The 13,663-nt window shown below is 37.5% G+C and overlaps 1 protein-coding gene across 1 annotated transcript; it reads right to left on the bottom strand.

Annotated features, from left to right (window-relative positions):
- Positions 1-9,653: 9,653 nt before the first annotated feature.
- Positions 9,654-10,583, bottom strand: LOC122731408 (olfactory receptor 5B12-like). The gene has a single exon (XM_043971509.1). It carries the CDS (start codon positions 10,581-10,583, stop codon positions 9,654-9,656), a length of 930 nt encoding a protein of 309 aa, XP_043827444.1.
- Positions 10,584-13,663: the final 3,080 nt, after the last annotated feature.

Raw genomic sequence — 13,663 nt, 5'->3', positions numbered from 1 at the left:
ATAGTAAACTACATTTATATAGTACTTTAAAGAGATATTTCATTACAGTAACCCCATGATGTCAATTATTGCAACAAAAATAATAGATCACATTTATAGAGTACCTTATCCCTGACAAAGAATTTTCTTCACAATAGCCCAGCAAAGTAAGTACCATAAGTTTTATCATGCTCACCCTCATCCTCATAATCATCATGTTACATTGCTTTTGCCTCTGCTTCAATGTTTTCACAGTTTCCATTGCCAACTGCACCTCCCTCCAGCGCACTCCCTCCTACTCAGATATCTCAATTGACTTGTGTCCTCAAACTCCAACTTATCCTGTCTCTGTTTCATAACTCTGGTCTTTGATGACCCATAACCTAAACATTCCAATTAAATCATAACTGCAGAGAATACTCTAGTAATCGTTGGTCATGGTTTAACCTTTAGACAAGCTCCCTCTTCCTATTCTTGAATATAAGATGCAGGAAAAGCCAGTAAAGAGCACAGTGTGCTAAATTCAAAATTTTGTTGAATAAGAAGGATTCAGTAAATTCTCCCCGTTGACTTGGAAGGTCATCTCTCATTGTCCCCTGCCTGTTAGTGTCTACCCCACTCTGAAATATCCTTTAGCATTTACTCCTTATGACGATCAATTCCATAGCAAATCCTCTAACACCAAGTTCACTTACATGTGTATATGTAATTTCACCCCAATAAAATTTTGCTCCTAATAGACAGACCATATTATTTTTGTTTTGGTATACCCAAAACATGCACTGGGCCTCATGAGTTTGATGCAATATTTACACAAGCCCCCAAATTATTGTGTATATGATCATGACAGTTTTAAATTTCTGCACAAATAAGCCTAAAATGCTTCATTCATGTGCATGCTAGTGGTCACAGAGGAAAAAAATTCATAAAATCATTGAGTAATTGTAAATGGTGCTTGTGGCACCATTAAAATGTGGTAAGTCTAACTCCTTAGATTTGTGAACCCCCAAAGAATTTGTGAACCATTAAATGAGAGACTCTGCACTAAATCATTCTACCTCTAATCTATAGAACTATTCTGGCTCCTAGTTTAGCCTTTCACAAAGTGGGTCCTTAGTAGATATTTGTTGACTTTCTTGGAAAAAATGAATGGAATCTCAACTCTGACCTAAATGCCCCATGTATGGGTAATAGTGATGTCTCCAAAATGAGCATTCTTCAAGACATTTAGATTGTTCCCTCATAACAATAACCTCGATTCTTCTGTTAGGTAAAACCTATTTATTGAAGTGAATCATGAGGCCTACCAGGTATGCTGTACTGGAAATTATAAAACACAGTAATGAACAAATGAGAGAAGAAAAAAGCATTTATTCCATGCAAAGTATGATGTCAAGTGTTGTGAATACATATTGAAAAGCAAAGCAATATCTACTCTCAAGGTTCACATTCTAATCAGGAACATGACACATATAGGTTGTTTTAGATTTGTGTCATGTAAAGAACCAGAATGCACTGACAAATAAGTTTCCCATTTGGGAACACATCTCCTCTGTAGTTATATGCCTGGACAATAATTGTAAAATTTGTATTATTAATGATTTCTTAAATTAATTTTGGGACAATAATGGTAATGAAGCAGTTTCAGGGCAGAAAATTGCCAGGATGAATTTAACTGGAGTCAAAACTTAGTGTAGGTACATACTGGAATTGCCTTCAATATGTCAGGGGGAGCTAAGATACTCTGTTCTGAACTCCCAGGAACATACATCCTCATCTATATGCCTGCCATTTTCTGTCCTGCCACTGCTTCTACTTTTGCTGTTTCCCCAACCTAATAAATACAAGCACACACAAACACACACAATCTTCTTTCACCCTTCTTTTTCTCTTTTTAATGGTATTTTCTAGTTACATATAATGACAATTGTAATATTAATTTTTTAAATTGAATTTCAAATTTTTCCCTCCTTCCTTCTACCCTAAAAAGGTAAGTATTTTAAATAGGTTATATATGTGCCATCATATAAAACATATTTCCAAATTAATCATTTGGGGAAAAAAGAAGATATAGAACAAACATTTTTATAAAACTATGAAAAAGATAAAGAAAAGGAAAATAGTATGCTTTGATCTATATTCAATCACCATCAGTTCTTTCTCTAGATATGGATAGCATTTCTCTAGATGTGAGAAGAGCTAAGTATTGCAGAGAAGAGCTAAGTTATTTATAGTGGATCATGACACAACATTGCTTTTACTGTGTACTATGTTCTGGTGATTCTGCTCACTTCACTCTGCATCAGTTCATGTAAGTCTTTTCAGGTTTTTCTGAAATGGCTGCACATCATTTCTAATGGCACAATGGTGTTCCATTACACTTATATAACACAACTTATTCAGCAATTCCCCAATAGATGAGCATCACCTCAATCTCCAATTCTTTGCCACTACAAAGTTTCTGTACATATTTTTGTACATGTAGACCATCCTCCCCACCTTTTATGATACCTTTGAGATACAGACCTAATAGTGGTATTGCTGGATCAAATGGTAAGTACGGTTTGATTGCCCTTTGTGTATAATTCCAAATTGCTCCTCAGATTGGCTAGATCAACTCCACCAATAGTGCCTTAGTGTCCCAATTTTCCCACATCCTCTCCAATCTTTATCACTTTCCTTTTCTGTCACATTAACCACTGTGATAGTTATGAGATGGTACCAGAGAGTTGTTTTAATTTGCATTTCTCTAATCATTATTGAGTTGGAGCATTTTTTCAAGTGATTGTAGATGGATTTGATTTCTTCATTTGCAAATTGCCTGTTCATAGCCCTTGACCATTTCTGAAATGTGGAATGACTTGTATACTTATAAATTTGACTCAATTCTCTATATATTTGAGAAGTAGGGCCTTAATCAGAGATACTTGCTCTAAAAATTGTTTCCTGGAAATGTTCTGTTTTCCTTCAAATTTGGTTGCATTGGTTTTCTTTCTGCAAAACCTTTTAAAATTTAATATAATCCAAATTATCTATTTTACATCATGTAATGCTCTCTGTATCATGTTCAGTCAAAAATTCTTTCTTTTTCCAGTTTATGGTATCATCATTTATGTCTTAATCATCTACCCATTTTGACCTTATCTTGGTATGTGGTATAAGATGTTGGTCTGTATCTAGTTTTTGCCATACTATTCCCCAATTTCTGCAGCAGTTTTTGTCAGATACTAAGTTCTTGTCCCAGAAACTGGAATCTTTGGGTTTGTTAAACACTAAATACTAAGGTCTTTCATTACTCTGTCTTGTATACCTAATCTAGTCCACTGATCCACCCAGTGCCATATAGTTTTGGTGATTGCTGATTTATAATATAGTTTTAGATCTGGTTCAGCCAGACTACCTTCCTTTGCATTTTTTTTCATTAATTGCCTGGATATATTAACCTTTTGTTCTTCCAGGAGAATTTTTAAAATAATTTCTTTCTAGATCTATAAAATAGAATTTTTGGTAGTTTTGTTGGTATAGCACTGAATAAGTAAATTACTTTAGGATGTGTTGTCATTTTTTATATTGGCTCAACCTAGCTATGAGCAATTGATATTTTTTCTAGTTGTTTATATCTGACTTTATTTGTGTGAAGCATTTTGTAATTGTGTTCATATAGTTCCTGGGTTTTTCTTGACAGATAGACTCCCAAGTTTTTTAATATTGTCTACAGTTATTTTAAATGAAGTTTCTCTATCTCTTGCTGTTAGGCTTTGTTGGTTATAAATAAATATATATGCTAATGATTTATGTCAGTTTATTTTATATACTGCAATTTTGCTAAAGCTCTTAATTATTTCAAGTAGTTCTTTTGTTGATTCTCTAGGATTCTGTAAGTATGCCATCATATCATCTGCAAAGAATAATAATTTTATTTCCTCCTTTCCTATTCTAATTCCTTCTAATTCCTTCTCTTCTCTTATTGCTAAGGCTAACATTTCTCGTACAATATTGTACTGTTAATGGGATGCCTAGTTTCACCTCTGATCTTATTGGGAAAGTTTCAAGCTTATTCCTTTTAGAGATAATGCTTGCTGATGGTTTAAGATAGATTATACTTATTATTTTAAGGAAAGATCCATTTATTCCTATGTCCTCTAGTCTTTTTAATAGAAAGTTAATGATGTCAATTATGCTGATTGTTTTCCTAATATTGAACAAACCCTACATTCCTGGTATAAATCCCACCTGGTCATAGTGCATAATACTGGTGATATATTGTTGTAATCTCCTTGTTAGTGTTTTATTTCAAATTTTTGTGCCGACTTCCATTAGGGAAATTGGCTTATAGTTTTTCCCCTATGCTTTAGCTTTTTCTGGTTTAGGTATCAACATCATATTTGTGTCATAAAGGGAATATAGTAGGACTCCCTCCTTGCCTATTTTTTTTAATGTTTATTTGGCATGGGAATCAATTGTTCTTTAAATGTATGTTAGAATTTGTGGATCTATCTGGCCCTGGGGATTTTTTTCTTAAGGAGCTCATTGATGGCTTCTTCAATTTCTTCATCTCTTTCTTTCTTTCTTTCTTTCTTTCTTTCTTTCTTTCTTTCTGTCTGTCTGTCTTTCTGTCTTTCTTTCTGTCTTTCTGTCTTTCTGTCTTTCTTTCTTTTTTTGGAGGGGCAATGAGGGTTAAGTGACTTGCCCAGTGTCACACAGCTACTAAGTGTCAAGTGTCTGAGGCTGGATTTGAACTCAGATCCTCCTGAATCCAGGGCCGGTGCTTTATCCACTGTGCCACTTAGCTGCCCCCTCAATTTCTTTTTCTAAAATAGGCTTATTTAAGTATTCTATTTATTCTTCTCTTTATCTGTGCAATTTATATTTTTGTAAACATTCATTTCTGTTACATTGTCAGATTTATTGACATACAACTTGTCAAAATAGCTTTTAGTTATTGCTTTAATTTCCTCTTCATTAGGGGTGAATTCATTCTTTTCACTTTTAATATTCATAATTTGTTTCTCTCTTTTTTTGGTGAGGCAGTTGGGGTTAAGTCACTTGCCCAGGGTCACTCAGCTAGTAAGTGTTAAGTGTCTGAGGCTGGATTTGAATTCAGGTCCTCCTGAATCCAGGGCCTGAGCTCTATCCACTGCACCATGTAGCTGCCCCTGTTTCTCTTCTTTTTAATCAAATTAACCAATGGTTTATTAATTTTATTATTTTTTTCATAAAACCAGCTCTTAGTTTTATTTATTAATTCAATGGTTTTCTTACTTTCAATTTTGTGAGTCTTCCCTTTGATTTTCAAGAATTCCAATTTGGTGTTTTAGTGGAGATTTTTAATTTGCTCTTTTTTTAGATTTTTTAGTTGAATTTTAATTCATTGATCTGTTCTTTCTCTATTTTATTGATGTAAATGTTTGAAGATAGACATTTTCCCCTAAGTAATGTGAGAAAATAATGAGGGCTTAACTCTGGAGCTAGCCTAGAGTCAGTAAAGTTGGAGCTCAGGCTCTGAATAGGGACAATAGAGATTAAAACCACACCTATCTAAAAGCTTTGCCCTCTTAGGGTCTGTCTCTCTCTGGTGCTATAGCCTCTAACTTATAAGTAGCAATGTATTAGAAACCCCAAATAAGTTCCCTAAAACATAGAACAGAGACAGGCACCCTCAAAATATTTCAAACAATACTTTGCCTGTATCCCATAAATTTTGGTATGTTGTGTGATTGTTGTCATTCTCTTTGATGAAATTATTTAATGTTTCTATAATATGTTGTTTGATGCACTCATTTCTTTTTTACTTTAAATTTAGTATTTTTCCCAATCACATGTAAAAACATTTTAAATATTCTTTTCAAATTTGGAGTTCCAAATTTTCTCCCTTCCTCCCTCCCCTTCCCCCCAACCACATTGAAAAGGGAAAGAATTTGACATAGGTATAGATGTGTAGTTATGGAAAACACATTTCCAGGTTAAGTTGTGAAATCAAAGAAAATACAGACCAAAAAACCCCCAGAAAAATAAACAAATAAAAAAAAAGTATCTTCAATCTGTATTTAGCCTCCACCAGTTCCTTGGAGCAGGACAGTACCTTTCATCATAAATCCTTCAAAACTGTGTTGGATCATTGTATTTCTGAGAATAGCTAATATTCAAAGTAGATTACCAAATAGCATAGCTGTAACTGTGTACAATGTTGTCCTGATTCAGCTCATTTTGCTTTACATCAGTTCATGTAAGACTTTATAGGTGTTTCTGAGAGCATCCTGCTCATCATTTCTTATAGCACAATATTATTCCATCACAATCACATACAATAACTTGTTTAGCCATTTCCCAAATGAAGTACATACCCTCAAATTCCAACTCTTTGACACCACTAAAAAAGCTACTATAAATATCTGGGCTGGAGGCCTCACCCCTGACTCACTGTACAACTTGCTGAGCCAGGACCAAGAGACCTCAGTTGCTTATCTGTCCTAGGATGGGGGTCTCCTGCTGGTTTGTCCCCAAACTTCCTACACTGGGTTGCACTCCCTCTTTACGTTCCCACACTCATTTTATTACCTTGGACTGGAAAATTGTTTCACTACATCTTTTGTGGGTTCTGTTGCTCTGGAATTTGTTTTGAGGGATGATTTAAACTTTGTGTTTTTTTCCCCTGGGGAATCTTCTTTCATTCTCTTAATCAGATCACCAACTCTATTTGATTAGGAGGTTCAAAGATGATTGGGGGTGTGTGTGTGTGTGTGTGTGTGTGTGTGTGTGTGTGTGTGTGTGTGTGTGTGCGTGCGCGTGCGTGCACGCTAGGTTGAGGCAACAGCAACAGTAGAAGTGGTGGTAGGAAAAAAATAAAAATAAAAAGAAGTGGTGGTAGGGGCAGCTAGGTGGCACAGTGGATAAAGCACCAGCCCTGGATTCAGGAGGACCTGAGTTCAAATCTGGCCTCAGACACTTGACACTCACTAGATGTGTGATTCTGGGCAAGTCACTTGACCCTCATTGCCCTAAAAAAAGAAAAAGAAAAAGAAGTGGTGGTAGGGCAGAAAATAGCAGTGGTACACATGAGGATGCATGTCCCTAGGAGTTCAGAACATAGGTAGTTTAGCTCTCCCAGAAGTCTGAGTATGTTCCTCCACAAGGTTTCTACTCCAGGTCATCTCCACCCCTGCCATTTTCTGACACTGCTTCAACTGTTGCTGCTCTCCCAAAATTAACTTAAGAAATAATTAAGAAATATGTATTACAAATAATTCTGCAGTCATTAGCCAGGAACATACTATGCCAGGTGCTAGGGATACATATGGAAAAACAAACCAGTCCCTGATCTCAAAGGCTTACTATCCAATCAGAGACATGAAACACTCTGGTCATTTCAGATGCAAGTATCATGTGAAGGAACTGCCTTCACTGACAGAATTATCCCATTTGAGAACACAGCATCTCCACAGGGATTATATTGCTGGAAAATGACACCCACATCATTGGTCATTATAATTTTTATCAATTGTTTCTTAAGTTAATTTGGTGGCAGCAGCAACAGCAGAAGCACTGCCAAGGCCAAAAATGGCAGGGGTGGCGATGACAGAAAACTTGTGCACGAATATAACCTTCTGTCAATATGTTAGGGGATGAGGGGGGGAGCTAACCTATTCTGTTCTACACTCCCAGGGACATGCATCCTCAACTACACTCCTGACATCTTCTGTCCTGCCACTGTTTTATCTGCTGCTTTTACCCCAGTCTAATACACACACACACACACACACACACACACACACACACAGAGAATCCTCTTTCAATCTCATAATCAGATCACGACTTCTATTGTCTCTGCTTTTTTGTTAGTTTTGCTTTGGGTTTTTTAGTTTTGGGGTTTTTTTTTTGGTGAGGCAGTTGGGGTTACATGACTTGCCCAGGGTCACACAGCTGGCAAGTATCAAGTGTCTGAGGTCGGATTTGAACTCAGGTCCTCCTGAATCCAAGGCTGGTGCTTTATACACTGTGCCACCTATCTGCCCCCTCTATTGTCTCTGAAAAGGCAATGGATTGCCCCATTGTTCCACTCATTACTCTTATGGCTTCCTAGAACACATCATTGTTCCCTGGACACCACACTCCTCAAAGTGTTGTCTTCCCCTAGAATTCCTCTTACATAGCACGTGTAGACTTCAGAAACACTTTAAATCTGAACAACAAACATATAAAACACATGCTATTATTCTTCTCATTTTACACATAAAAAACAATCAAGCTGGGGGCAGCTAGGTGGCACAGTGGATAGAGCACCAGCCCTGAAGTCAGGAGTACCTGAGTTCAAATCCATCCTCATATACTAGCTATGTGACCCTGGGCAAGTCACTTAACCCCAATTGCCTCACTAAAAAACAAACAAACAAACAAAAACAATGAAGCTGAGAGAGGTTAAATGACTTGGCCAGGGTCACAGAGCTGCTTAATGAATATTGTAGCATTCAGCCTCAGGTATTCTTGACTTCCTTTCCATATGTCTATCCTCTACAGGACCAGGAGCTGCCTGCTAAATCATAAACTCTTTTTCACATTATCCTCTGAATAGAGCTCTTCTTGGAAAATAATCTTACATGTTGATATTATAGCATGTTCTTAAGTTTCCTCCAATATCATCAAGATGAGCCTCCAGCCTATAAATATAACAATTCAAGTTACCAAATACTGGACAGCCTTTATTTCATTCCACAGAAAATTCAAAATATGTAAAAAAATGCAGCAACCTCTATTCAGACACAGAAATGCATAAAACAGCTAAAAAAGATATTGGATAGAATGGAATTGTTATTGAGGTAGGCAGCAGGATACTACTCCAACAATACAGTGAAATACATCTCTCCCACTGGATCATTCAAAGTTCTTTCTAGGCTCTTATTACCACCCTGTGGTTTACATCCTTCCTAAAGATAGCCATACTATAAGGGTATACTGGAGGTGGCTCCAAATGAGCAACAAAGAGACTGTTGAATTTTGAGTGTGAAAATTTAGAGCAGGAAATCAGTAAATGCTAGAAATAAGGACTTAATATATAGTTTTTTATGATCTGAACTTTAGTTCAGAAAGTCATGGAAAAATAATATTGATATTAAATTTTAAAGTATCTCATGGATGTGTTTTTTTCCTCAGAGAGCTGGTTCTTAAACATTCAGCAGCACAGTTTTAGAGGCTGCTGAAAAAGCAATGCCAATGACCTGACAGAAGCACTTTCCAAGCATCTCAGTGGCTTTGCTTTCCAAGTGCTACACTGTGCAAAATGATGTAAATTATCTTCTATTCTCTAGAAGGATAACATCTATATGTGTGATATCACAGTTGCATTATCTACATTATCTATTTTGCCACAACAGTCTCATAAACTAGACAATAAAATTAAGTCTATTTGGACTTAATTTGGACTTGGATCAAGAATCTGAGGCTGAGACTTTCAGTGACTTGCCTAGGGTAACAAAATATGAAAATGTCTGAAACAGAATTTAAATTCAGGTCACTCTAAACTTTAAATCTTTTCTACCACATAATGTTACCTCTGAAAAAGTTTAGATTACACTTCTATATGCATAAGGGAAAAAAAGCCTGGCTTGGAGGCTGGGCTTCAGAAGGAGGAAGGTGCAGATTGGATTTTTTCTCTAAGAAAAATGATAACTTAAGTCAAGTTATTGTCCCCTCACAGCTTTCCTAAAAGCATTCTTGACCTCTTTGTTCCTCAAACTATAGACCAGAGGATTCAACATGGGGATGACCATGGTGTAGAACACTGACACCATTTTGTCTGTGTCCATTGAATGGCTTGAACTGGGTTGGAAGTACATGAAGATGATTGTCCCATAAAATATGGACACTGCTGTGAGATGAGAAGCACAAGTGGAGAAGGCTTTCTGGCGGCCTTCAGCAGAACGGATCTTCAAGATGGTGATGAATATTAACAAGTAAGAAGTAAAGATAACAAGAAATGGGCAAAGTGCATTGAAAAACCCTAAGGTAAAAAATATTAACTCAGTGAGGTAAATATCAGAGCAAGAGAGAACTAGAAGAGGTGGAATATCACAGAAAAAGTGCTGGACTATGTTGGATTTACAAAAGGAAAGGCTAAAAATGTTTCCTATGACTATGGAGGAGGTCAGAATGCCACAGATGTAAGCACCACTGACCAGAAATGCACATACTGTTGTTGTCATAATGGTGGTATAATGTAGAGGCTTGCACACAGCTGCATGGCGATCATAGGCCATGGAGGCTAGGAGGAAACTTTCAATAACAGCAAAGGCCCCAAAGAAGAACAACTGTGCAGCACATCCATTGTAGGAGATGACCTTGTCCCCTAAGAGGAGCCCATCCATCACCTTGGGGGTAACAGCTGAGGAGTAGCCAAAATCCACCAGAGAGAGATTACTGAGGAAAAAGTACATTGGGGTGTGGAGGCGGGAATCACAGGAGATCAGTGCTACTATCCCTAAGTTCCCTACTAGGGTGGTGAGGTAGATGAAGGTGAACATTATAAAGAGAGGAACCTGAATCTCTGGATCATCTGTTATTCCCATAAGGATGAACTCCTTCACTGCAGATCTGTTCTCCATAGATGTCATTTAAGAGTTTTATCATTCACCTACAACAAAAGTGTAACCATCACAAAAGTCAATTCTGCATGAGGAATGACTACAAGAGGTAAAACATGGTCAGAGACACATCTTATTTGAAGGGTAGAAATAAGGAACTAAAGAATCAAGAACATCCAGGTAGTTGTAACAATTACATTAGGTCCCCTTATTTACATGATCCATTTTCTCATAGGGAGAGTCCCCCATTTATTACTTCTCACCATTCTTCCATATACTAAAATTTTATCAATCGTTAAAGTGGCATTTCCCACTTAAGGTAAGAGATGTTCCTTATTCTCTGGCAAAAATCAGCACAAGAATGGGGATTTTTGTCAGTCTGTGTGGAGAACTAGGTCTTTTCCTAGAAATTTACTTCACTCTTATGAAGAAGAGAGAAAAGAGGAATGAAGGGGAAAAGCGAGGAACCAAAATGAGTGGAATGTTAAAAGACTGAGCGAAGGAAAGGGAGGACCAAAGAAAGTTGACTATAATTTCACTGAGATCCATCTTTGTCCTGGGATCATAGTAGCTTTAAGTTCTATAAAATGGAGTCAATTCCCGATTTCCCAAGGAGGAATAGCTGCCAGTGGATACGATTTGCATAGTTGTGGGAGTGAGCTCTCAAAAACACCACTAAGGCATCATGCAACAATAAATTTATGATTTTAAAATTTGTTTCCCTCCCATAGCATGCCCCATTTTCAATTTTCCACCACTGTCCCTGTGGAAGCTGAAGGTGCCCACAACAGCCATTTTTTCCTTTCATTCACTATATGGTTTTCTGGGTACCAAAGAAATCACCAATCTTTGATTTAGCCTTTTCAAGTTTGACCTAAAATCCCACCTACAGGAAGCCTTTGCTAATACATCTCAACTTGAAGGCTTTCCCTTTTCTTCAGATCTCCAATTTATTCTGGATGTTTGTATATAATTATTTGCATGTTGTTGAGAGCAGGGTTTAAACTTTTTCCGCTCAAGACCACTTTTCACCTGGGACATTTTTCCATGACCCCACATATATAGGTATATAAAATAGGTATACAAAAACCTCTTGCTGTTGCCAAATTTTTCACGACCCACACATTCAGTTATGTGACCCCATAAGGGGTTGTGACTCTAAGTTTAAAGAAGCTATTGTGAGTCCCTTAAGGGCAGGGGTTAGATTTTATCTTTTTTTGTATTCTCAGTGCTAAGCATGGTGCTGGGCACATAGTAGGCACTTAATAAACCTTTATGGGCTTATTTATTTAAGCGGGAACCCTTCCCTTATGAACAAAGCTAGGTCGGCCTTTTGGCCTCAGACAAAGACCTAGTGCATCCCCAGATTCAACCACAAGCCTTTACCACTGGGAAGGACCTTCCACAGATATGGGTCACTACCTTCGAGTACTTGGTTTCATTTCTACCACCATGAGACATTAGAGGAAACTTTTCAGGGAAGTTATGAGTAGGCTGCCACATGCTATCTATCACAAAATATAGTTGGAAAAAAATCATAGCAAGTGGAATCAGAGAATCTTAAACCAGGATGATTCCTCAGAGGTCACCTACCTCAGCTCACATCTGACCAGGATTCACTTCTACAGAAGCCTCTCAAAAGGCAGGAAAGATTGGAAAAGGAGAAGAACTGGTTAAGGAGGAAAAATGGAAGATAGGAGACATATAGCTCTTGTAGCCTATTGGGGTCCCCAAGGAATTATACCTAACAAGCAAGATGAACTGGAATCTCTAACATGAGGAATCAAATCTAGCTACTAAGGTAATATTTAGACTTGAGGGAAGAGACTCTTAATTGCAATGTGGTTCTGGAAAGGTTTCTCCCATATTTGAATGAAATGTGATAAGTAATAACAGGCTGTTCTAATTTTGTAAAATCAGGACTATATACTCACTATTCACTAGTCACTGGCACAGAGATTTCAAAGGTTCTTAGTGGAAGAGAGGTCACTTCTGGCCATTACTGCTTCATAGATGGCAGTACAGTTAACAGTGCCCATCCTTACCTTCCATTCAGCTCAGCCCTTAGGAAACAGAAAAGGAACTATATAAATGCATGAATGAATCAGGGAATTTGACCCACATGCTGATACCACTGTACTGAGCTCTATAATAGAATGTTTCAATGTCACAGCTGGAGTCAGGGACTTTATGACGACCTGGGAGCCATTTAAGCTCTTGGGAGATGATGCTCCCTTGGAGATCCTGGCAGTACTTCTGCCAACCCATGATCAAAACAATCCATTAAATTCTGTTCTGACCACGGGAAAAGAATCATTTTTTCATGGGTACTTTGTCATTCTTAGATTCTTGTTAGCAAAAGGAGGAAGAAAGAGGCCTGGGTAAGACCATTGACAAAAGCTGAATACTAGTCCTGCTTCTACATACCTCCTACCTATTATTGCAAAAATTTCTTAAGTCTGATGAAAGAAAAGAAACAGTGAAGTCTCCAAGCCATAGAAAGATAGGTTTATTGAGAGAGGGCCTATCTCACAATAAAGTTGGTCAGCCAGGGGTAGGACCTGAAAGACCCTGAACAGAGCCAGAGACTGGCTTTGATACCCCTACAAGGCTTTAAAGTATTTATATAGGGAAGCTAGGTGGCACAGTGTATAAAGCACTGGCCCTGGATTCAGGAGGACCTGAGTTCAAATCTGGCCTCAGACACTTGGCACTTACTAGCTGTGTGACCCTGGGCAAGTCACTTAACCCTCATTGCCCCACTTAAAAAAAAAAGTATTTATACACTACTATTTTTAGGCAAACACCTCTCATTATACAATATAAATGATACAGAAAAGAGAAATTGAGACATAGTAGTCATGATCATGGTTTTCCACATGGTTTGTGGGGACAGGGATGGGACAAGGATGTGGGCAAAGTTTTGCTCAGCAGACAGCCAAGTCAGGGATTTTGTCAAGTCGGTCAACCAACTGGGGTTATGTTTAGGGTTCTCAATGCTGATTGGCTACTTCAGCTTAGAAGATATTTTTAGTGTTGTGGTTAACCACAATGTACTTTGGAACAATGATGGAGAGGGACAACATTCAAGGACAAGTTTACAAGAAATC

This window comes from Dromiciops gliroides, chromosome 6 (genome assembly GCF_019393635.1).
Source record: "Dromiciops gliroides isolate mDroGli1 chromosome 6, mDroGli1.pri, whole genome shotgun sequence".
In the NCBI taxonomy this organism is placed as follows: domain Eukaryota; kingdom Metazoa; phylum Chordata; class Mammalia; order Microbiotheria; family Microbiotheriidae; genus Dromiciops; species Dromiciops gliroides.
This window is presented reverse-complemented; position numbering and strand designations above follow the sequence as displayed.

What these genes read in the sequence shown, in the direction of transcription:
- LOC122731408 (XM_043971509.1), bottom strand. Translation starts at nt 10,583, where the DNA reads ATGACATCTATGGAGAACAGATCTGCAGTGAAGGAGTTCATCCTTATG.